Genomic DNA, 19,894 nt, shown 5'->3' on the forward strand with positions numbered 1-19,894 from the left:
ATAAGGGGCAATTTGATAGTTATTCCTACATTGGAGGGCGGGTAATGATGCAGAGGGAACAATAGGAGGGAGAGAGACCGGGCTGAGGAGAGAGATCAGACTGAAGAAATCCAGGCTCTGAAGTACTCGAATGCAAAGCAGCCCCTGTAGGGAAATCACTTGGCTCTCCTTTCCGAAATGTGGCGCTGGTCCGAGTCCTCCCGGTGGATAACGTAACCAATCCACCAGTTCGGCAGGCAAAGCCGGGAGGTCTAGACCTGAGACGTGCCGAGAAAGCTGAAGCTAATTTTGCAGAGGATTAATTATGATCAGACAAACCTAGACCCAGATACAAAAATTTGAGATTCGAGCGTGATCAACAATACTGAACCTACCTGGTAATTATGAGAGGTGTAATTACAAGGCAGGAAACTTTGCGATGAATCTTATTCGCGGCTTTAACGGGCGTAAGCTAGGGACTGGGGTTGCTGTGAGTCATGGAAAACATTCTCCGGTCCCGCCAAGACGCCTATATACACGAGGAGTCTCAAGCACTGAATTTCAGAAGGCTTTCTCTGCCAGCGAGGCTCATTTTTTCATATCCACGCTATGCCATGTTCAATATCATGGCACCTCGCGAAAAGAGCAACGATGCAGGCGCCCCAGGTCACGAAGACGGACACCCGGCCCTGGACCATCGCACTGGCGGCAACACAATCGATGAGAAGCATGCTGCACCCAACCAGGATACTCATGTAGAACACGGGGATTTGGGGCAACCCTTGTCTGAACTTGAACCCGATGCAACTGGCGACGGCGTGATTAGTAGGCAATTGACAGGGGCGAGTCAACAGTCTCTCCCACCACCAGACGGCGGTTTCAGGGCCTGGTCAACGTGTGAGTCAACCTCGTCTCAACCCGCCGCGCCCCGAGCCGGCACTTCACGCTGTTAATAACAAGGGTTGCACGACACCAGGTATATGTGCCCACATCGTCATTGCAAATACGTGGGGGGTGATAAACTCGTTTGGCATCTTCCAGGCATACTATACCGACTTTCTCGAGATCCCCCCGTCGCAGATCTCGTGGATTGGCTCGTTGCAGATCTTCCTTGCCAACTTCCTGGGAGTCTTCTCCGGGCGCCTCAGTGATGCAGGGTATTTCCGCTTGACAATTGGCATAGGGACTGCCCTCCAGGCGCTAGGTGCCTTCGCAACATCGTTTTGCACCCAATACTGGCAGTTGATGCTTGCTCAGGGCATCGTCATCGGCACGGCGGCTGGATTTCTCTGCTGCCCCATGCTGTCTGTTACGTCAACATACTTTTCCAAGCGGAGGGCTTTGGCCGTCGGCATCGTCACCTGCGGCAATGTTACAGGCGGTTTGATCTATCCCGCCATGGCGCGACAGCTGCTTCCTGCAATCGGGTTTGGCTGGGCCTTGCGATCCATGGCATTCCTGCAACTTGCGACGACGATCATGGTCAATATCGTTGCCCGGCCGCGGATCCAGACGAAGACCTCTGGGCCGCTAATCGACTGGGCCACATTGAAGGAGCTGGACTTTCTCTTGTACGCGGTAGGTCTGCTGTTTGTAAGTGATGACTTCCCGAGAAGACTTCGCCCCTTATCCTAGTTAACGTTAACACCCACCGCAGAGCCTTGCCGGTACCTACGTGGCCCTCTACTACCTCCCACAATTCAGTCGGTCGCAAATCACCCCTCCCCTATCATATCCGGACTCACTAAACCTCCTCCTCATCTTCAACGGCGTCAGCGTCTTCGGCCGCCTCATTCCCTCCCGCCTAGCCGACGCCATCGGGCCCATCAACGTCATGATCCCGGCCATCCTCGCCAGCGGCATCTGCAACCTGGGCTGGATGGGAGTCCACAACCCGGCGGGCGTCTACGCGTGGACGACCGTCTACGCCCTCGCCGGCAGCGCCCTGCTGGCCCTGTTCCCCGCCGGCGCCATGTCGGTCGGCCGTCGGGACGTGCGCAACACGGGTGCCCGCATCGGAATGGCCATGGCTGTGTCTAGCCTCTCTGTGCTGGTCGGCCCGCCGGTTGCGGGGGCTATCATCACTCGGGCGGGCGGGACATATCGAGGTGCTCAGGCATACGGCGCTTGTCTGCTGCTGCTGGGGGCGGCGCTGGTGTGTTGTGCCAAGGTCGCGCGGACGGTGCGAGATGGGGGGAGGTGGTTGGCGAAGATGTAATTATGGAACAGGATGTTGGTGTGCTTAAGTTTCGGTATCTATCTTGACATAGGTAATTAATCAGTAAGCGCCTGGATATACGCACTGGCTACGTCTGTATTCACTTTACCTGCCTGAGCTTGAGCTTAATTCACTAGACTCGGCTACTGGCTCTTGGATTCACTGTTTGCGCACCAAGATATAAATAATTACAGCACCCACCACGCTGAAGAAGCCAAATCTTCCTCACGACCTTGCACTTCCAGTATTCGCCGCATCTGGAGCACGCCAGTCGGCGACAGCAAACCGATGCGCGAATACATCTGGGCCTTGCTTGCTGCCGACCGCTGGTCCCTGGTGGCCCTGTTTCGCCCAGTCATTGACAACGGCCCTGAGTGTCCTGTCCCAAACTACGGCCGTAACACGATTTTCATCGCCGTTAATCCCGGCTCGACAACCGTTGAGCGCGCTGGCGAGATTATCCGCGAGACTTGGCTGGTTCTCAAGAAGTGAGTCTTTTCTCTCGCCTTTTTCTGTCTACTCATGTTGCCACGCGGGCGAACGAGTCAACGAGCAAATGTTGATGTGTTTCCTCTCTTCCCAGATTCGGCTGCCACGACACTCTTGACATCGAGATCGTCGAGGTTAGGTACTTGGGCTTGGAGCCAAGCCACCCACACTCCTACTGACTTGAGTGTCTCGGACACGCGCTTTGCCAGGATGGGCAGGCCTTGTGTGGAGAAGCTCGGCATAATTAGTACAGAACCTGGTCACCCTCTGAAATGACGGGGATATTAGACGATGGGCGCTCCTGCTATAACCTATCCATCCCAAAATACTCGCGTCGTCGCTGCGATCAGGCAAAGAGAGTCTGCGGCAATTTCCTCTTCTTTCCGATAGAACAATTCTTGCAGCACCGAATTGTTCCTGTGACCGTTTTTAGATGATTGACTCAGAGATCTGGCCCACCTCAACTGTCTCGAGGTCCTCAAACTCGGCATCCCGGTCTCCAACGTAGGCCCAACTTGACATCGGAGCTCGCCAGGGTTCCGCACTCAGGTCCATCTCCGTCCACTATCCGCGACCGACAAAGTTATAGAACCAGAGGCAATTACAGTTTAGCAGTTTATTTTGTGGACAGGTTAGCCGGATCCGGATGATCTGGCTCCAATGCTTTCGGTGCTCTTCCTTCCGACTTCTTCCCCAAACAATATGCAGCACGTGGTCCCTCCCACCAGCCACATTCTAGCCACGTGAGCGGCCGCCGTCTTGGGGCCGGCGCATCATCCCGAGATTTGCACCCGGCTAGCACCATTTTCCGAGCACGAGAAAGCGGAGAGAGTAGCGGCGGCTCCCCGCCCGCTTTTGAAGGCCCGAGAGTGCTCTATGATGAACTCAAGACCTACCGCTGTACACGTGTAGTTATGCTCTATTCGATGGGACCTCGCTGCGGTAGGTGGAGAGTCTCGGAGGGAATCCAGCCAACCATTTTCTCCCATTAATTTATCCTGTACAGCCTAAAGAGCGGGCAATGCAACCCAAGCCGTCTTTTCCCTATCCGCTCTCTAGTCAAAGCTTCCACGCTTTGCTCTCTAGAATTAATTCTTTCGTTTCCAGTGGCCCTGAGCCGCAGCTCGCCATGGACCGCAGCAAAGGTGAAGAGGATGAGGAGCAGCAGGCGTTTCTTGGACAATCTGGAATCAACCATGATATCTCTCAGTCCACGACGGGGAGTCCGCAAAAGGCGACGTCGCATTTGCGATGGATTGTGGAGGCCCTGATGGCAATCACCATAGCTGTCCTTCTGATCCGTCCGCTAGTGCTCAACAAGGGCACGTCCAAGCCATCTCCGGTACCAAGGCGTATGTTTTCCTCCAGTGACCCGGGAAGCCTGATTCAGTTGCTAACAAGGCAACGCAAAACGCAAAAGTTCCCCGAAAGGTGTACACGTTCGCTGAGGATCCAAAGTACATGCACGGGGACATGTTCTTTGACGAGAAGGACACTCTTCATACGCTCCACAACTGGATCGAGTTAAGCTCGGGTAAGTGAGCGAGCTCTTTAGCCACGATCGACAAATGAGGCTGACGGGATGGTGTCTCGCTCAGCCAGCAGGGGATATGTCCAGTTTCACGATGCAGCTTCTTATGATCTGCCAAAACCGTACATCACGCCAGTGAATCGTACCTCCGATGGGCCAGGCTACATGATGTCTGTTTACCACCAACTTCACTGCCTAGTATGTCTCGTCCATTCCCAAGTGTGGTAGGCGAATTAGCCAAGAGCTTTCTCCTGACTAGTCTTGCCAGTCCTACATCGTACGACACTTCCAAACCGGATTTGCCGGTGTCGAGTTGACAGAAGAAGTCGCCCATCACTCAGCCCACTGCTTCGACTACCTCCGTCAGTCCATCATGTGTGCTGCAGACACGACTCTAGAGGGGGATACCGAGCTTGGCCCGGGCTGGGGCTCGAAGCATGAGTGCACGGATTACGATGCATTGCTGGAATGGGCGAACGAGCACGCGACGATGAAGTGGAGGAACAATTTGCCGGATGAGGCAACGCTCTGAGATGGGCTTGGCTTGTGTCTTGATAGATGTAAGCAGCCAAATAATCGTAGTCCCGCGCGAACTTGTTCTCGCATTTTGGAGAAGCAAAGGAAGCAGCGTTCTAATTATCAGACGCAAGGTTAGCCTATCATAAAGATTTGACCTGCACACTTCATATCTTGCTCGAGCCACCCAGGAGTCACGCCTCACACCTAACCCACAACGTCCATCTCCCAAATATGTTCCTTGTGTTGCCATCCAACGCGTGCCGAAGGAAAATTGTGACTTCTACTCTGCTCACGGGTGAAACCTCGCAATTCGTAAGGTATTAACCCTGAGTCGGCAATGAAGCCCATCGGTCCACCAGAACCATAGTAGTCGGACATTCGCCACGGCCGTTGGCAACTTTCGAATCCGAAGCTCAAAAACAGGCAAAGGAATGATGCAGTCGCAGCAGGATGTTCTCTAGAAGACGCTTTGGGTCATCAATGACCGAATGAGATTTTGCGACTTGATCCAAGACGTCCAAAGCCTGATTTGACAGGCTCCAGGACCTACGTGTCGTCGACTCGCGCCGATCCTGTCTCCACGCAACCATAGAGCGGCTCAACATTGCGGAGTGGCCGGTCCAGGTCGAGAGCGAGGAGTCAGATGGAACATGGGCTGTGCATCTGGAGGACCTCACTGTTGACGGACTCAAATACCAAGTTTTACGCCTTCTACGCGATCAGCGATAGGATCCCACATACCTTGCTTGGTATGAGCGTTCTCTGCTATAGTGATGACGTGCCACACCTAGATATTTGCACCCAACACTTTCCTCGATAGCGGGAATGAAAGCGCCAAGGCCATCTACCCAAGGGATTACTACATTAGCCTGAGGGGTCCCTGCAGCTTGCATGAGGCTTACCTCCCCTGAGGATCGATCACCATCGCAATAACATCATGAGCCGTGTTGCTGCTGATAATAACTCAATTGCAAGTGCCGGTCATTGGCAGAACATGGAAGATCTTCTTTATTTGATAACCATTCTCCTCAAAAAGACTTCGTGCAATGTCAGATCTTCGAGATTCCAGGGATAATTACTCTGCTCCTAATTAGCACAAGCCATTCCCATGCACGCTACAATTCATTTGATTTGGCAGCCACTGCGGCCTCTGATGCTTGTCTATAGGTACAGTACATGCATCTTGACAAGCATGCGTACAAATCCGCCGCGTTGAGAGCCCCCTCCCTAAACACCAAAGATCTTCAAGGACCTCGAGTTCGCCTCCCCCAAGCATAGAAGCTAGCCCCTTCTTTGGTAACATGCTTCTCTTTCCCCTTGTCGGCTGGGGAGGTCGCTGCCACTCATCCACTAACTAACCCCGTTACAGATGTTATTCTGAGTGACCCAGGTGCACATTCGGGTGCCCACACAGCTGCAGCAATGGCACGCCTACACCACGAGGTTAGCAGGGTCCGGCCTCTCACTTGCGATGGGACACGTCGTGCCTTCCTAGACCTTTCGGCATCGTTCTTCCCGTCGATACACGCCAGCGTCCGCGTGCCCGAAAACCCGAATTGGTTGTAGCAGGCGATGGGGTTGATGACGTCGGCACAGTCGTCAGTGCTTGCGAGGTCTGCAGTGCATACCGTCGTCGTTTGGCCAAGGGCCATGGCGAGCCAGAAGGCGATGAGCGTGAGTGAAAGCTTCATCATCGTGAGGGCAGGGGAGAGGCGGTATTCCACCAAGGGGGGTCTTCAGAGGAGTGGGAAAAAGTCAGCGCAAGAGAAGGATGTCGGCCAACAGATTCAGGGCCGGCACTATGTAGGTATTTGGACGACATGAGATCAGATATACCCTATTGGTTGACGATATGTCTGGCCCTCGGGGTGCATTCGATATTAGGCGACACCGTCAGTATTAATTAAATGTATGTTTCCTTACTATACGGAAACTTAATAGTATAGTTACCTCTATTCGCTGGAAGCAATCCTTTTCCCGTCTAAAGGCTATAGTGCGGGGGCGGCCGGCAGAGGTGGGAAACCGGGACCAATCACTGCGGTCTTGGTAGTTGTCAATGCAAGCCTGAGCTTAATTGCTTGGAGGCGAGACGCACCGAGCTTCCCTTTCCGTCCCTTGTTTCTAAGCGATGCCGCTGGCTGCAGAATACGCTTTGGAGGCGGCAGTTAAGCCAAATATAGATTAATTACAGGCAGCAGTTGGGGGTGGGTGGAGAGTGATAAATTCCCCGGGTGGAGAGGATCCGACCTTTACCCACTCAATAGTACTTAAGTTCTTGGTCGTCTTGACGAAGAATGTAAATACTCGGCCGCATTGACACCTCCCAAAGTTAGGCGATGATGGGGCTAGAGCGGCGTCGAAGTCAGAGGTGCCGGTGATGGACCTCCTCTGATGGACAGGCTTGGCTGTTGTTAGCAAAGATTAGAGAGTGGAATCAGACCGGTGTGTCCGGTTGTTATTATCCCCAATAATTATTCATCATGGGAGTTCCCCTACTATTGGCCCTCGTCAATATTAACCGCAATCAAAACAAACCTATATTAGCTACGAGAAACATGCTGCTATATTATTGAACGGTAATTATTAGGTGTCGAGACCAAGGTTCAGTCTTGTTTTGCTATCACTGCCCGGCAGTTGGTCATAGCCAGATAATCACCGTGATCAAAGGGGGGGGGGTCATAACCACCGCCTGTCCCCTCCACTCCCCGTTTTCCTTCCATCGCTGGCCACCATCGTCGAACCGATATCCAGAAATCGTGATGAAGTGCAATACATTCGCCGCCGCCTTCGGGCTGTTCGCGCCCACCAGCGCACTGCTTCGATTCGGCTGCGCCAGTCTGACAACCCAGCGTATAGATCCCTTGGTTAACCCAGGCGTGTCCCCGTCGCCCCATCTTCATCAGATCATCGGAGGCGTAATTATACCCCAGGTCCTTGTGGCTTCCAGATGAGGCTCATAGCTGACGGCTAATAGGACTCGTTCAACGTGTCGATGGATCCCGCCACACACGATCTCCCGGCGCTTTCTACTTGCACGACCTGCCAGTTCTCTGAAGACTTCTCCAACTACTGGACCGCTGTTCTCTTCTTCCGTGCTAGGAATGGCTCTTACCACAGGGTCCCGCAAATTCCGCAAGCGGGCATGGAGAGTACCAATGGCGGCATGGTGAGGCACTTCTGTTGCACGAGACTTGGCATACCAGCTGTCTAACTCGAACTCCCAGGTCGTCTATTACATGAGCGACGCCCTCTTCGACACTGCACAGAAATCAACAGTCACGGCTTTCAAGCCCGGCTTCCGCATGCTTGTTGGCAACAACGATTTCCGGACCCGCGACCAAGCCAGAAGTTTCCGGCAGCTGACCTATACGTGCATGGCATCCCAGGCCACCCGTAATCCCGAGACTCTAGACTTCCCCACGGGTACTTGCAAAACTGGGATCATGGCCACCCATCGCTTCCCGACCTGCTGGGACGGCGTCCACCTGGACTCGCCCAACCATCAAGACCACGTCGCATACCCGGAATCCGGCACCTTTGAGTCCGGCGGCCCCTGCCCCGCCACGCACCCCGTCAAGATCCCGCAGCTAATGCTGGAGACCGTATGGGATACCTCCGCTTTCAACAACAAGGCCGATTGGCCGGAGGACGGCAGCCAGCCGTTCCTCTGGTCCAGCGGCGACACGACGGGCTATTCCACCCACGCCGATTACCTGTTCGGCTGGAAGGATAACTCTCTCCAGAAGGCTATGGATGCTCATACCTACGTCAGCGCTCCGACGCTCAAGACCCAGAGTATCGCCCAGCAGAACAAGTGCACCGTTCCTCTCATGGTCAAGGAGAATATCGACGGCTGTAAGTCATATCCCCGTTCCTGATTAATGACGCGTTCCCGTGGCTAACCTTTGTTTTTGAAGGGTTGTCCGAGATCCCCGGCCAAGGCATGGAAGGCATGGCCATGTAAGGAGGAGGAGGTTCCCTTTGGAGAGCAGATCTTGGATTCGCAGTTGTCACAGGTCAGCCCTGTTGTGGTTGCCCAGTTGCTTGTTGCTTGTAGGTTAGCTATATGGTTGTGGTGGGTGTAGGTTGAGGAGCAGGCTGCCCATTGGATAATGTTTCGTGAGCCAGCACTCGTCGACCCCTCAACTAGATTATCTTTCATCACGGTGCCTCCTATTCAAGCGTAGTGTTAATCGGTGCATTTGATTGACCGGTCTGTGGTTCAGTGATCAGGCAAAGCCGTAGTCCTCGCCGCCCTGTAATAACAAGGGTAATATCCGCAGGAATCCACCGAAAAGATGCTGGTCCCAGCTGATGCCTTCCATGCCATGGAAAGCCAAGGGTTTTGCAGTCGACCCTTCTGGCGCGGTGCCAAGGGCAAAATCAGAAGTCTCGCGGACAGCGGCTTGTAATCCATAGAAAGACGCAATATGAATCTCGACGTCGGGTGCAATGTGAACTAAAGCATGGGCAGTAGCGAGCAGGACATTGGCCTAGACATAGTCGCTGTTGGTGAAGAAAAGGACTCGCTTCATGACCGGCTATCTCGGTCTAGTAAACTTCAGTGAGAATGTTTGTAGGATGGTGAGTATGAAATGACAGAAGATATCAGTAGCACATTAAATAAACCATCATTTGGATATTAGTCAAGGCGAGGTAATTTCGTCAGCTCTCATCAGCACTAATGTCCAAAGGAATCTTGGTAATACGCCTTTTAGCACGTTGGTTATTCAGTACAGTATTACAAACAGTAGTACTAACATCAGAGTACATAGGTGAAAACTTAAAAGATATATAAAAATTAGACGAGAAGAGGGAGAAAAAAAGCAAAAAAAGAAAGCCAGCTCTAAAGCTGGTGCACCGCAGGGAATTGAGCCCTACGTGGGGGTCGAACCCACAACCTTGAGATTAAGAGTCTCACGCTCTACCGATTGAGCTAGCAAGGCGGTATTGGCTTGTGTTGTTTCGGCGTCCAAATTCGGACTTAAAGACCACAGTTTTGGGAGTCTCAGTTCAATGCCCCACGTGATGAATCACGCGAGCACCCTGTATGTCACATTTTGCCACAGACAAATATAAGGGGGGGTCGCAATGCAGGGAGAGAATGTCATAAAACAGCTGCCATGCAGCTATCATCGTGTCTCGTTCAACTTCACCATCATGTCTGAAGTGACGCATCGTAAAGTGCCTTGCACCACCTGACGCTGCGTAGTGTCCTGGATACACTTGACGATATCCGTATTTGCTGCTGCTTGATCACTGGACAAGGCCTTGGAGACAGATTCGCCGAGACCCGCGGCTGCAAGAAATGATTGGCGAGCTGCAATACTATTCTAGAATACGACACTGTCATGCACGATGCGACTCCTGGCTTACTCAGCCCATTTAGCCCTGCACTCGTCACACCTCCTTTAGGCCATCCTTCCCGACGATGGCGGGGACCTGTCTGACTGCCTTGTATCCCTGCCATTTATATATGAACATGGTTAATGCCAATGCCCGCGCCTACGTGACGCTTAGTGGTTCCGCGTGGGCAACCCTGTTGCCAACTTGTGCGAGTTCGCCTTCCAAACCGGCAAGGGACACAACACTGGGGTATGCAGCAAGCTACCGGCCTGGATCATAGCGACTTTCGCGCGGGTTATAGCCTCGGAACCTCTTCATTGTGGGTGCCGACCTCGAATGACAGTGCCGATGCAATGTAGATCGTCTTCTCGGCGCCGTTGCGATACAGAACATCCAAAGTCTACGCAACAAGTGAACACAGACAAGCTGACCAACAATGTGCTGTCGCTGTGGCTCGACATGTCCTCATTCCTGCCGTGCCCCAGAGTGACTCCTAGGTACATCGGGCATCGAGCAGGATGCACAACAAAGTATGGAAAGCGCTGATGAATTCGGCGGTACAGCACCCAGTAAATCCAGTGGATTAATTGAGAGTGGTAATTATCTGGTCCTGTCTCTGAGTGCGGAGGCCATTGAAGAAGAAAACCCCGAAAACATACAGCCAAAACGCCCAGGTCAAATGTTGAAAACCCGCTCTCCCTTCCCCGAGAAACACCCTCAAAAAACCCAACCCCCTATCATTATGAGGCATGCATGCTTCCCAAAAGACGTCTCAGACGCCCTTCCCAGCAGTCAAGCCCAGAACCTTTCCTTACACGTTACTGTCGTCGGATAGTCTTCCTGGTGACCGAGTCCCTCAGTAGTTCCTGGCGGGGTCGAACTTGTCGTCGTTCTGCGACTTCTTCCACGACTCGATCTCCGAGTCATCCAGCATCGCGCTGTCCCGGCGTCTGAATCCTCCCCTGTTCTTCCGCCACAGGAAGAGACCGATGCCGATCAGCGCGACGGCAACGACTGGCACGGTGATGGCCACGGCCATGAGATTGACCTTCGAGGCAGGCGCCGAGGCCTCCACGCTGTTGGAACTGGAAGCGCCAGCCGGCGTGTTGACGTCGACGGCTGTCCCTGTATTGACCGGCACTACTGTCTCGGTGATATCGGAAGTGACGGGTGTGGGCTCGGGCTCGCCTGTGGCAACTGCGGGGGCCTCTGAGGGTGCCTCTGAGGGGGTCGTGATGGACGAAACAATGGCGTCGAGGAGAGATGTCGAAGATTGCCGGGACGAGGATGGTGGGGTGGGCAAGGAAACCAGGATCACACCCGGCTGAGACGTCGAAGTCGCTTCCGCAGCAGAAGGCGGCCCCGCAGCTGCGACGGGCTCGGATGTCGTCGGAATGGCCTCAGCGGGTGGTGGTGGTGGTGGTGGTGGAGCGCCGAGCAATGAACTCAATATCGTGGGCGCCACACCTGGGTTAAGCAACTGAGGGGGCGAGAGTGATATGGGAAGAAGCGGCCGGAGAGACAGCGACAGGAGCGGGCCTGGTGATTCTCCTGGTGCAAGCGCTGCGAGTAGAGTTGTCGATGGCGCATCAGCCGGGAACGTCGTGGCCGCTGGCGGCGGAGGAGGAGGAGGAGGAGGGCTCGTTATACTCGTCGTTGGTGCCTCGGTCGCCACTGGTTCCAACAACGATTCCGATGAAGTTGTCTCCTCGGCTACTCCCCCGAGCAGGCCGCCGACCACGGGCGTCACCAGGCCCCCAAGAACATCTCCAACACCGCCCGCTAATCCATTCAAAAGACCCGCCATATTAACATTTGCCAAACCCGGGCTGGGGATGAAAAATTGCAAAGAATGAGTGATAATTGCACCGTCAAAGTCCAGCTTTTTCAGGGTCTTAGTATCGAATCGAATTTTTGTTGAAGCAAGAAAGAACAACCACCAAGATGGGAAATCTGGGGAAGGGGCTTGCCAGTGGCGCATACCTTGGCAGGTCCCAAGAATCCTAGACTCGACGTCAGAATAACTGCCCTTCCCGAGGAAGTCTAAGGCAGCCACGCCAGAATTTAAAGCCGAAGGTGTCGATCATGTTTGATTGACTTGTTAGGCGGGGCTAGAGGACAGAGCGTCCGAGATCGTCAGGGTTACGCGATGATTTTAGTGGACGCCGAGACCTCCGAAGGTCCAAGCCACCCGGCTCGTCTATGCTGCCAGGAGCTTTGCATCGGGAATGATGCGGGCCTGAAACCCCATCGGCACACAGGGGTTCAGGTGAAACAACAGAGGCGCTCAGCGCCTGCACAGCATCGAAAATTACACCATACTCGTATGTTCTGTTCTGTACTGCACTAGTACAAGTCATACCGCTGTGCAGTGCTTATCCCCAAGTAGAAATGATACCAGTATCACCCAAATACAGGCGCGGTCAGGCGCGGTGAGTTGACCGAGGCGGCTTTGGGGTAGGAGGGCAAGCGGTGTTATCAAAAAGTGGGTGCACGTGGTACACCTCTTACTAACTAGCCCGCGTTACTCCTTAACGCCTGACTGAGGCCAAACCACTAAAATTTGTTAGTGAATATTTTATTACTATTAGTAAGTGGTGTAGCCCATGCACCACTTTTTAATAACACCGCTTGGAGGGGTAGGGAAAGGTCATGTGATCATTCATGTGACAGGTCCGCGCCAATTTTCTCGTTCGTCTGCCCTTTTCTTGCAAACCAAGCATGGAGCCAGCCTCGACTCCAAGCAGCTCCACAATGGCGTGGTCCACCCTTCCCACTTGGCCGTTGATCCTCTTCGGAATCATCGAACCCCTGCTATTGTTAGTGAGACCCACCCCGTACCGCCCACGTTGCTAACGCACACCGTACTCCCAGAGTCTGGGCCTACATCATCTCCATCCTCGACCCCCACCGCTTCTACACGATGCAGGTTCCCCACAGCCCCGTCGAGCCGTCCGACCTCCAGCCCCAAGCCCTAGTCCTGACCCTCCAGATGGGCAACGTCCTCCTCCTGGTCGCCGCCCTGGCCGTCGTCTGCTGCTGGACGCCCCGCCCCGCCACGTCGAGGTGGTATCTAGTCGCCGTGGCGCTCGCCGACTACGGACACATCTACGGCACGTACGCCGGGATGGGGCGGGATGCCTTCTGCGACGTGCGCGGGTGGAACGACGCCGTTTGGGGGAGTGTCGGCGCGAGTGCCTTCCTCAATGTCTTCCGGTGGCTCACGGTGCTGGGCGTGTTCGGCGGCTTGACGGAGGAGGGGGGAGGTGCGGGCATGGTAGTGGATAAGAAGCGCGTATGATGGGGGCTTGATTTAGAAGGGAAAGCAAGGTGGAGCGATAATTACTCGCCAGGCGCCTCTTGCTCCCTGTGTACATACATACTTCATCGATGCTCTGACAATGCCCGTAGTAGTCTGCCCTCGACCACATCGAAGTGCTCAGTAGAAGTTGCTTAGCGATGCCTCTACGGATTCCCCTGGCTTGATGCAGCATGCATGCCACCTCCTTTCGCTATTTCCATATCAGTTGTGTTTCGAGCTCCCGTTCATCGCCTCATCGGGTGTCTCCTTTTCTCCCCCCTTCTTCTTCCCTTTTCTGCCTATGGATGGCCACTTGACACGCCATGATCTGACGCGGAACAGGTAGTACAACAAGGTAGCCATGAAGATGTTGAAAACAACGTAAGCCCACATGATGCCGTAGTTCCGCCAACGCTCACTCCAGAAGATATTCGAGCCCGCCAAGAACTGATCTGCGTTGCTGAAGACGCAGTACCGACAGTTCGCCGTGTCGCTCGGGTTCTGCAGCTGCCCCGGGGCCTGTCGCAAGAAAGGCGCCAGGTACTGTTGGCATGTCTGGCCGGGCGGCGGATCGAAGATGGATGTCTCGCTGGCAGAGCAGACCACGCGGCGCCCGTGCAGCTGCGTCGCCACGATGCCGCCGACCCAGTACGTGAAGGGCGAGACGCGGTACATGAATATCCAGAACCCCGGCAGGGCGTCGGGCGACTGCAGGACGCCGCAGAAGATGGTGCTCATCAGGGAGAGCAGAGTGACGATTGCGGCTGCCGTCTGGGCGTCTGGGAGTGCGGCGATGGTCATCTGGGCGAAGGCGCTGGCGTAGATGAACAGCTGGATGATGAAGAGGAGGACCAGGCCCTGGCGTTGGGAGCTCTGGATGCCAATCACGGGGTAGTAGAAGCAGGCGTAGATGAGCACGCCCGTGATCACCTGGTACGGGATCTCGACGATGACGTTGGCGATGATGAAGGCCTTCCACGAGTACGCCTTGCTGGGACGCTCGCGCACCTCGTAAAGCGACCGCTGCGTCACAAATAGTGGTTGGATCTAGGCAAATAGAGTCAGCATGGTTATTAGACGTTGGGAAGGAGTCTAGGGAGGCAAATAATTACCTGTTGAACAAGGGTGGAGAAGATGGCCGTGATCATAAAGACAGCGAAGATGACACTCTGCATCCCGGCTTGGCTGCTATCGGCGTTGAAGAAGGTGAAACCAATAAACAGGCCGGCGGCAATGCCGAGGACGAACTTGGCAAACACGTAGCTGGGCATTCTCCAGTACTGCTGGAACACTCGGTAGGTGACGGCCTGCAGCTGAGCCGTAAACGGCATGGCGAACTCGGCGTCGGAACTGGCGGCGTCTCCGGCCACCGGTTCCTGCTGCTTCTCGGCATGTATCCTGTCAATCTCGACCTGAACTGCCTGATGCTCGCTGCTATCCTTCCAGACGGAATGCCAGTCTTGTCCCGCATCGTTGACGCCGTTGTTCACGACCTCGAGCATATACTCGGCAGGGTTCTCTTCGTCACCGCATCTGCGAGCCCCATTGGCCTCGAAGTAGTCGAGCAAGGTCTGCGAGTTACTTCCAATCTGTCCGAAATAGACCGTCTTCCCGCCCTTGGCTAGAAAGAGCAGTCGGTCAAACTCCTGGAAGAGGATGGCGCTGGGCTGGTGGACAGTGCAGAGGATCGCCTGGCCAGCATTTGCGAGTTTGCGGAGGAAGATGCAGATGGCCCAGGAGCTTTGAGAATCGAGGCCACTAGTCGGTTCGTCGAGGAAGAGGAGGAGCTTGGGCTTGGCTGCCAGTTCCACGCCGATCGTGAGAAGCTTTCGCTGTTCCACATTCAGGCCCTCGCCGGGCACGCCAACGACGGCGTTGGCGAAGTCCTCCATGTTCAGCATTTTGATGACTTCTTCGACAAACTCGTACTTCTCCGCTTTGCTGACCGTCTTTGGTTGGCGTAGTATAGCACTGAAACGAAGGCTTTCGCGCACTGTAGCTGTCTCCAGGTGCAAGTCTGCTGGTATTAGAATGGGAACCAAAGAAATGAATCACATAACATACCTTGCTGTTGAACATATCCAGTCTTGCGCTGAAAGCTAGGCTCCAGAGGCTTCCCATTGACGAGCATGTCGCCAGTGATGACACCCATGGTGGTCCGCTGTGCAAGCACGTCAAGGAGCGTCGTCTTACCCGCGCCGCTAACGCCCATGAGTGCTGTCAGAGTTCCTGGTTTAACCCATCCGGACACATTGTCCAGCAACCGCCGATGCCCGTCCTTAATGGTGATGTCGTAGTCAACGTTCCGCCACGTGAAGATGTCTTTCTGCGCCTCGATCGCCTCGACATCTCCAGCACCCGAATCACCATTGGTCTTCTTGTTGTCTGCAACCACTTCCTCGTCCATGGCAGGCTTCTTGCCTCCGTTCTGCAGGTAGGCTGGAATGTGTCCGCGCTGGAAGACGAGCGCCTCTGCAGTGCTTGCCGTGGAAGAGTTGAGCTCCGTCACCACGAAATATACGGCCATGAACCCGATGAGGAATCCGATGAGAATGCCAAAGTTGCGCCACACGTGCGAGTAGTAATACTCATAGTTAGCCGCGATGAAGGCATCACCGCTGACGGTTCGTTGGCCGGCGACGGCACCTGCAACGGAGCAAATCCAAGAGTTCCCAACCAAGGGCGTGAAAGGAGGAATAATTGAGGAGCAAGTGAATTGGCGCCCGTGGAACTCGTTGGCAACCAAGATCTCGAAAGCGTAGTAGATGGGGTTGATCCAACGGATCCAACTGAACCACGGATGCATCTGCGGCACCGTGATGGTGAATCCCGTGTAGATGACGAGGGCCAGCACCACCACGCCTGCCACGGCCATCGCTTGCGAAACGGTCTTCGTAGTTGCCGCCACGGTCCGGAATACAGCACTCATGATGAAGGTGGAGATGTACGTGATGAGGAAGTAGATGAAGAACTGCGATGGCTCTCGCCGCAGTCCCGCCATGAAGTAAAGCACGATGTTGAAGATGGCCGAGGTCACAAACTTGATCGGTATGTCGGCGACAATTCCCGCTGCTGATTCCGTGGCGGGATGGTAGAAAGCGTAGGAAGCATGCTTTTCGACAATCGGCCGCTGGGCGTACAGGCTGCTAATCTCGGAGATGGCGGTCAGGGCGTTGAGAAGGACGGCTATGAATAGCACCGAGCCCCTGGCAAAGAAGCCCACGGTGGCATCTGGAGTGCCAAAGAAGATGGATCCAATAATGAGGGCCATGACGACCTGCACGAGGCAAGACGTTAGAGTGGCAGAGATGTCGTTCCAGATGCGTTGGTACGCTCGCTTGGTGTTGAGCCTGACTTGCATCCACACGCTGATGGTATATGGGGATTTTGATGGAACATGCTTGGACTGCCGGTAATTCTTCTGCTGTCGAAGCTGAGCAATCGCCTCGCCCCTGTGCTCGACAAGGGTTAGTCGCTCGTAGCTGTCGATCTCGCTCTCCAGTGCCGCATACTCCGGAGACTCGCGCCAGCATCGCTCGAAGTCCTCAGGCGTCCGCGGGATCCTGTTTTCCATTCCCTGGCGCGGCTTCCGCTCCCCGGGATTGGTGACGGACGTGAGGAAGTCGCCAGTTGTCTGCCGAGGAGGGCAATACCATCCCTGTCTCTCAAAGTAGCTCTTCGCTGCACCCGCCGGCCCGAAGTAGATCTGCCGACCTTCATACAGCACCACGGCTTTGTCGAACAGGTCGTAGATGGCCTGGCTGGCTTGGTAGATGGCCACTGCATTGGCTTGACCGCCCATGTCTGAAGCCATCCGCAAAGATTGCACAAATTTGAAGGCAGTAGCAGAATCCAGGCCGCGAGTACTACGCACCGTTAGCATAATATCCTCCATAATATTAGGGAATGGGAGAGGAGTGAGGCCCCACCTGTTGTCCCACGCAGAGAACGGAGAACCAGACAGCACCATCTCAGCAATACTAACGCGCTTCCTCTCTCCTCCCGAAACTCCTCGCACAAAGTCGTTGCCAACCTTGGTGTTGTAGGTGTGGCTTAGGCCAAATACAGCCATGACAACCTGGGCAATGTATTGGCAATATTCGCGGCGTGACATGTCGTGGATGCGCTGAGATGGCGTGCGGACCGAGGCGGCGAACTCCAGTGTCTCGCCGACCGTGAGGTGAGGGAAATGCTTGTCAACCTGGACACGACGGGTCAGCCCTCCTGGTCAGGAACACGGATAGACACAAGATGCACGGAATTTACCTCCTGGTTGTAGATGGCCTCGCCCTTAAACTCCTTCTTCATCTGCGCCTGTGAGATTCCATCGTAATGAACGGTCGAGTCCTTGCCGACGGTCAGACCGTGCAATTCTCCGCAGATGGTCTTCAGAAGCGTGCTGCATCCAGACCCTGGCCGTCCCAGAACTACGAGAAGCTCTCCACGTTTGATCAAGCCGTCAAAACTGCGGAGAATCTGCTTGGGCTCTCTCTTGCCGAAGCTGAAGACCTCGCCGAGACGGAGCGGTGCCAGCAGCCAAGAGGCAACAGTGCCTTGAACTTGTAACGCAGACCCGGAACCAAAGACACTCAGATTTTTGTACACAACTCCCGTCTGCTTGGCAGTAACACCCTCCTCTCGCAGGGTTCGGACGAAGTTCTGAAGCCATTTGGAGATGTCGAACTGAGCACTTTGTGGGTCCAAGGCCGGATTGTTCTCGTCGACGGCGGCAAGGGTATGCATGCGGCTGGGACCGGCAGTGGCGGCGGATTGTCTTCGCGAGAGAGCCGTGGCTATTCGCATAAGCTCTGTTCTGTCTTCATTTTCGATCATGGCAGACGAGTCTCGACGCCGGCGCAGCCCCGGCCGCTCGCTTCTTCCCATTGTCTCCGCCTCATCTGAAGATAGGCTGTCTCCATCCTCGCCGCTGTCCTCGTGCTCATGATTTCTTTGCCGGTCGTCTGAATCGACAGGAGATTCAGCTCCATGGGCTTGGGGATTGAGGATGCCATGCAGTTCCCCGGCATCGTGAGATGGGGATGCGGCAATGACGTCACTGTTCGTGTCTCCTGCCATTGGATTAGGCATTGCTGCAGGGGAGAAGTTCGTCATCTTTTTGAGGAGATTTCATACGGCCCAAGACGTAGTCAAACAGTCGCCATCCCGTGGGGTCTGTTGCACTGGGGAATGGCAAATGTCGAGGTAGAGAGCGAGGAACAAAGTGCGATCTCTCGGCCCCATGTTTATATGGAGTGTCTTAGCCATTGGTACGGAGTACTGCGATCGACAGTGAGACATTCCAGTCATACAGTCATAAATATGTACACCAACCATTCTGGCTAGCTATTAGTCGAGGCCCACACCTCCTGAGACATGCCGCTTGTTGCTAACTAAAGGTCTGCTATTCCGATTGTTGCTTAGTCCAGGTGACAGACTAGGAATAGCGAGCGCAATACCACCGGAAACGTACGTCATAAATTCCTGATATGCTTCCGGCTCAGGGCTAATATTATTTAGCAGATCATTGTGAATCCGTCGATTTCAAGGACCCAGTCAGATCAGCTTCCATCCACATCTAACTTTCACGTGCAAATTCTTGTGGCACTGATGATTCCAGCTGACTAACTTTGCCTTTTTGACATGCAGGTATTGGAAAAGGGCAAAAGTGGGTAGCACGTGCACACTGACCACGTGGAATCATGCATCTTTTCTTCTGTTTTCTCCCTCGAACTTCGAAACAAGCGCGCCGAACAAGTGTCGACGATAGCTGTAACACTCATATGGTCTCGACGTTGATCAATCGCACATTTCTTTTGATATCGGCTTCTACATTTTTCTCAAAGAGAACCACTTGCGACACCAGGGGATGGTGAGGCAACTCTCTGCGAACCGTCCACGTCCCCCTTCTTTACGACTGATTGCCCATTGATTCCATCCTTACAGAATCACCTGCCAGTCTTTAATGCTTCATCATAGACAGCCTCCACTGCCTCAAAGCACGCCCAAACCTCCCGTCATCTGCGGAGAGGGATTGATATCAAGACATTTCCCGGGGGCGTCTAGACCATTGGCTACCTTGTTCTCAATGATACTGCCGACAAACTCACTGGACAGTCCATTTCGAGCAGATTTGGTGTCTTGGTGCTGTGCATACAAGCGATGACATGAAGCTCGGCGAACCATCATACGACGAGAACGTAAGTACTACTACAGTGCGTGGGCAAAAGACTCCATGTCACGGTCCATGGTGGCCATTTCGGAGTCGACCAGTATATCGATTTTAGTCTTGTGGATAGCTTCAGTTTTTGACTCTTGATTCAATCAACAGTGAGAGTCATGCTGATATCAGGGAGGAGGTGTTGCCTAAACTCAGCCGTGTGTTTCCATTGGCCAAATGTTCAGGGGTTGCATAGATCACGGCGGAGGAGTCATTCGGCGGCAGGGGTTGCGATGGGCCTTGATGTTGGGCCAACAGGCCCAAAATGGTGGCGCAGTCTGATGACTCAATGCC

At 54.2% G+C, this 19,894-nt stretch overlaps 7 protein-coding genes and 1 non-coding gene across 8 annotated transcripts; 4 read left to right on the forward strand and 4 right to left on the reverse strand.

The window, feature by feature from the left end:
* Window positions 1-499: 499 nt before the first annotated feature.
* Window positions 500-2,341, forward strand: QBC33DRAFT_553336 (major facilitator superfamily domain-containing protein). The gene is made up of 3 exons (XM_060429395.1): window positions 500-876; window positions 956-1,572; window positions 1,637-2,341. Exons 1-3 carry the CDS (start codon window positions 594-596, stop codon window positions 2,195-2,197), a joined length of 1,461 nt encoding a protein of 486 aa, XP_060277959.1. The 5' UTR covers window positions 500-593; the 3' UTR covers window positions 2,198-2,341.
* A 1,474-nt stretch (window positions 2,342-3,815) lies between these two features.
* QBC33DRAFT_582160 (uncharacterized protein) lies at window positions 3,816-4,749 on the forward strand (the record flags this gene model as incomplete). Its single annotated transcript, XM_060431322.1, has 4 exons — window positions 3,816-4,038; window positions 4,107-4,220; window positions 4,285-4,415; window positions 4,486-4,749. The coding sequence occupies 4 exons, from the start codon at window positions 3,816-3,818 to the stop codon at window positions 4,747-4,749; spliced, it is 732 nt and encodes a 243-aa protein (XP_060277960.1).
* Window positions 4,750-6,086: 1,337 nt separating this feature from the next.
* On the reverse strand, window positions 6,087-6,427 carry QBC33DRAFT_462738 (uncharacterized protein; the record flags this gene model as incomplete). Its single annotated transcript, XM_060425088.1, has 2 exons — window positions 6,087-6,167; window positions 6,215-6,427. 2 exons carry the CDS (start codon window positions 6,425-6,427, stop codon window positions 6,087-6,089), a joined length of 294 nt encoding a protein of 97 aa, XP_060277961.1.
* A 1,068-nt stretch (window positions 6,428-7,495) lies between these two features.
* Window positions 7,496-8,700, forward strand: QBC33DRAFT_603882 (uncharacterized protein; the record flags this gene model as incomplete). Its single annotated transcript, XM_060432224.1, has 4 exons — window positions 7,496-7,651; window positions 7,711-7,902; window positions 7,961-8,591; window positions 8,654-8,700. 4 exons carry the CDS (start codon window positions 7,496-7,498, stop codon window positions 8,698-8,700), a joined length of 1,026 nt encoding a protein of 341 aa, XP_060277962.1.
* A 909-nt stretch (window positions 8,701-9,609) lies between these two features.
* Window positions 9,610-9,682, reverse strand: QBC33DRAFT_t83. Its single transcript has one exon. It is a non-coding gene; the product is annotated as a tRNA-Lys (tRNA).
* Window positions 9,683-10,938: 1,256 nt separating this feature from the next.
* Window positions 10,939-11,889, reverse strand: QBC33DRAFT_520155 (uncharacterized protein; the record flags this gene model as incomplete). Its single annotated transcript, XM_060426347.1, has 1 exon — window positions 10,939-11,889. One exon carries the CDS (start codon window positions 11,887-11,889, stop codon window positions 10,939-10,941), a length of 951 nt encoding a protein of 316 aa, XP_060277963.1.
* Window positions 11,890-12,803: 914 nt separating this feature from the next.
* On the forward strand, window positions 12,804-13,501 carry QBC33DRAFT_553342 (uncharacterized protein; the record flags this gene model as incomplete). Its single annotated transcript, XM_060429396.1, has 2 exons — window positions 12,804-12,901; window positions 12,957-13,501. The coding sequence occupies 2 exons, from the start codon at window positions 12,804-12,806 to the stop codon at window positions 13,381-13,383; spliced, it is 525 nt and encodes a 174-aa protein (XP_060277964.1). The 3' UTR covers window positions 13,384-13,501.
* A 104-nt stretch (window positions 13,502-13,605) lies between these two features.
* On the reverse strand, window positions 13,606-18,471 carry QBC33DRAFT_564446 (ATP-binding cassette transporter CGR1; the record flags this gene model as incomplete). The annotated part of the gene is made up of 5 exons (XM_060430384.1): window positions 13,606-14,430; window positions 14,496-15,400; window positions 15,448-17,249; window positions 17,313-17,584; window positions 17,650-18,471. 5 exons carry the CDS (start codon window positions 18,469-18,471, stop codon window positions 13,606-13,608), a joined length of 4,626 nt encoding a protein of 1,541 aa, XP_060277965.1.
* Window positions 18,472-19,894: the final 1,423 nt, after the last annotated feature.

This window comes from Phialemonium atrogriseum, assembly GCF_030411735.1.
Source record: "Phialemonium atrogriseum strain 8032-3 unplaced genomic scaffold QBC33scaffold_56, whole genome shotgun sequence".
Classification (NCBI taxonomy): Eukaryota; Fungi; Ascomycota; class Sordariomycetes; order Cephalothecales; family Cephalothecaceae; genus Phialemonium; species Phialemonium atrogriseum.

Coding starts and splice junctions, on each gene's coding strand:
- QBC33DRAFT_553336 (XM_060429395.1), top strand. CDS start 594: ATGTTCAATATCATGGCACCTCGCGAAAAGAGCAACGATGCAGGCGCC. Junction 877..955: donor TTTCAGGGCCTGGTCAACGT/GTGAGTCAACCT, acceptor GCACGACACCAG/GTATATGTGCCCACATCGTC. Junction 1,573..1,636: donor ACGCGGTAGGTCTGCTGTTT/GTAAGTGATGAC, acceptor CACCCACCGCAG/AGCCTTGCCGGTACCTACGT.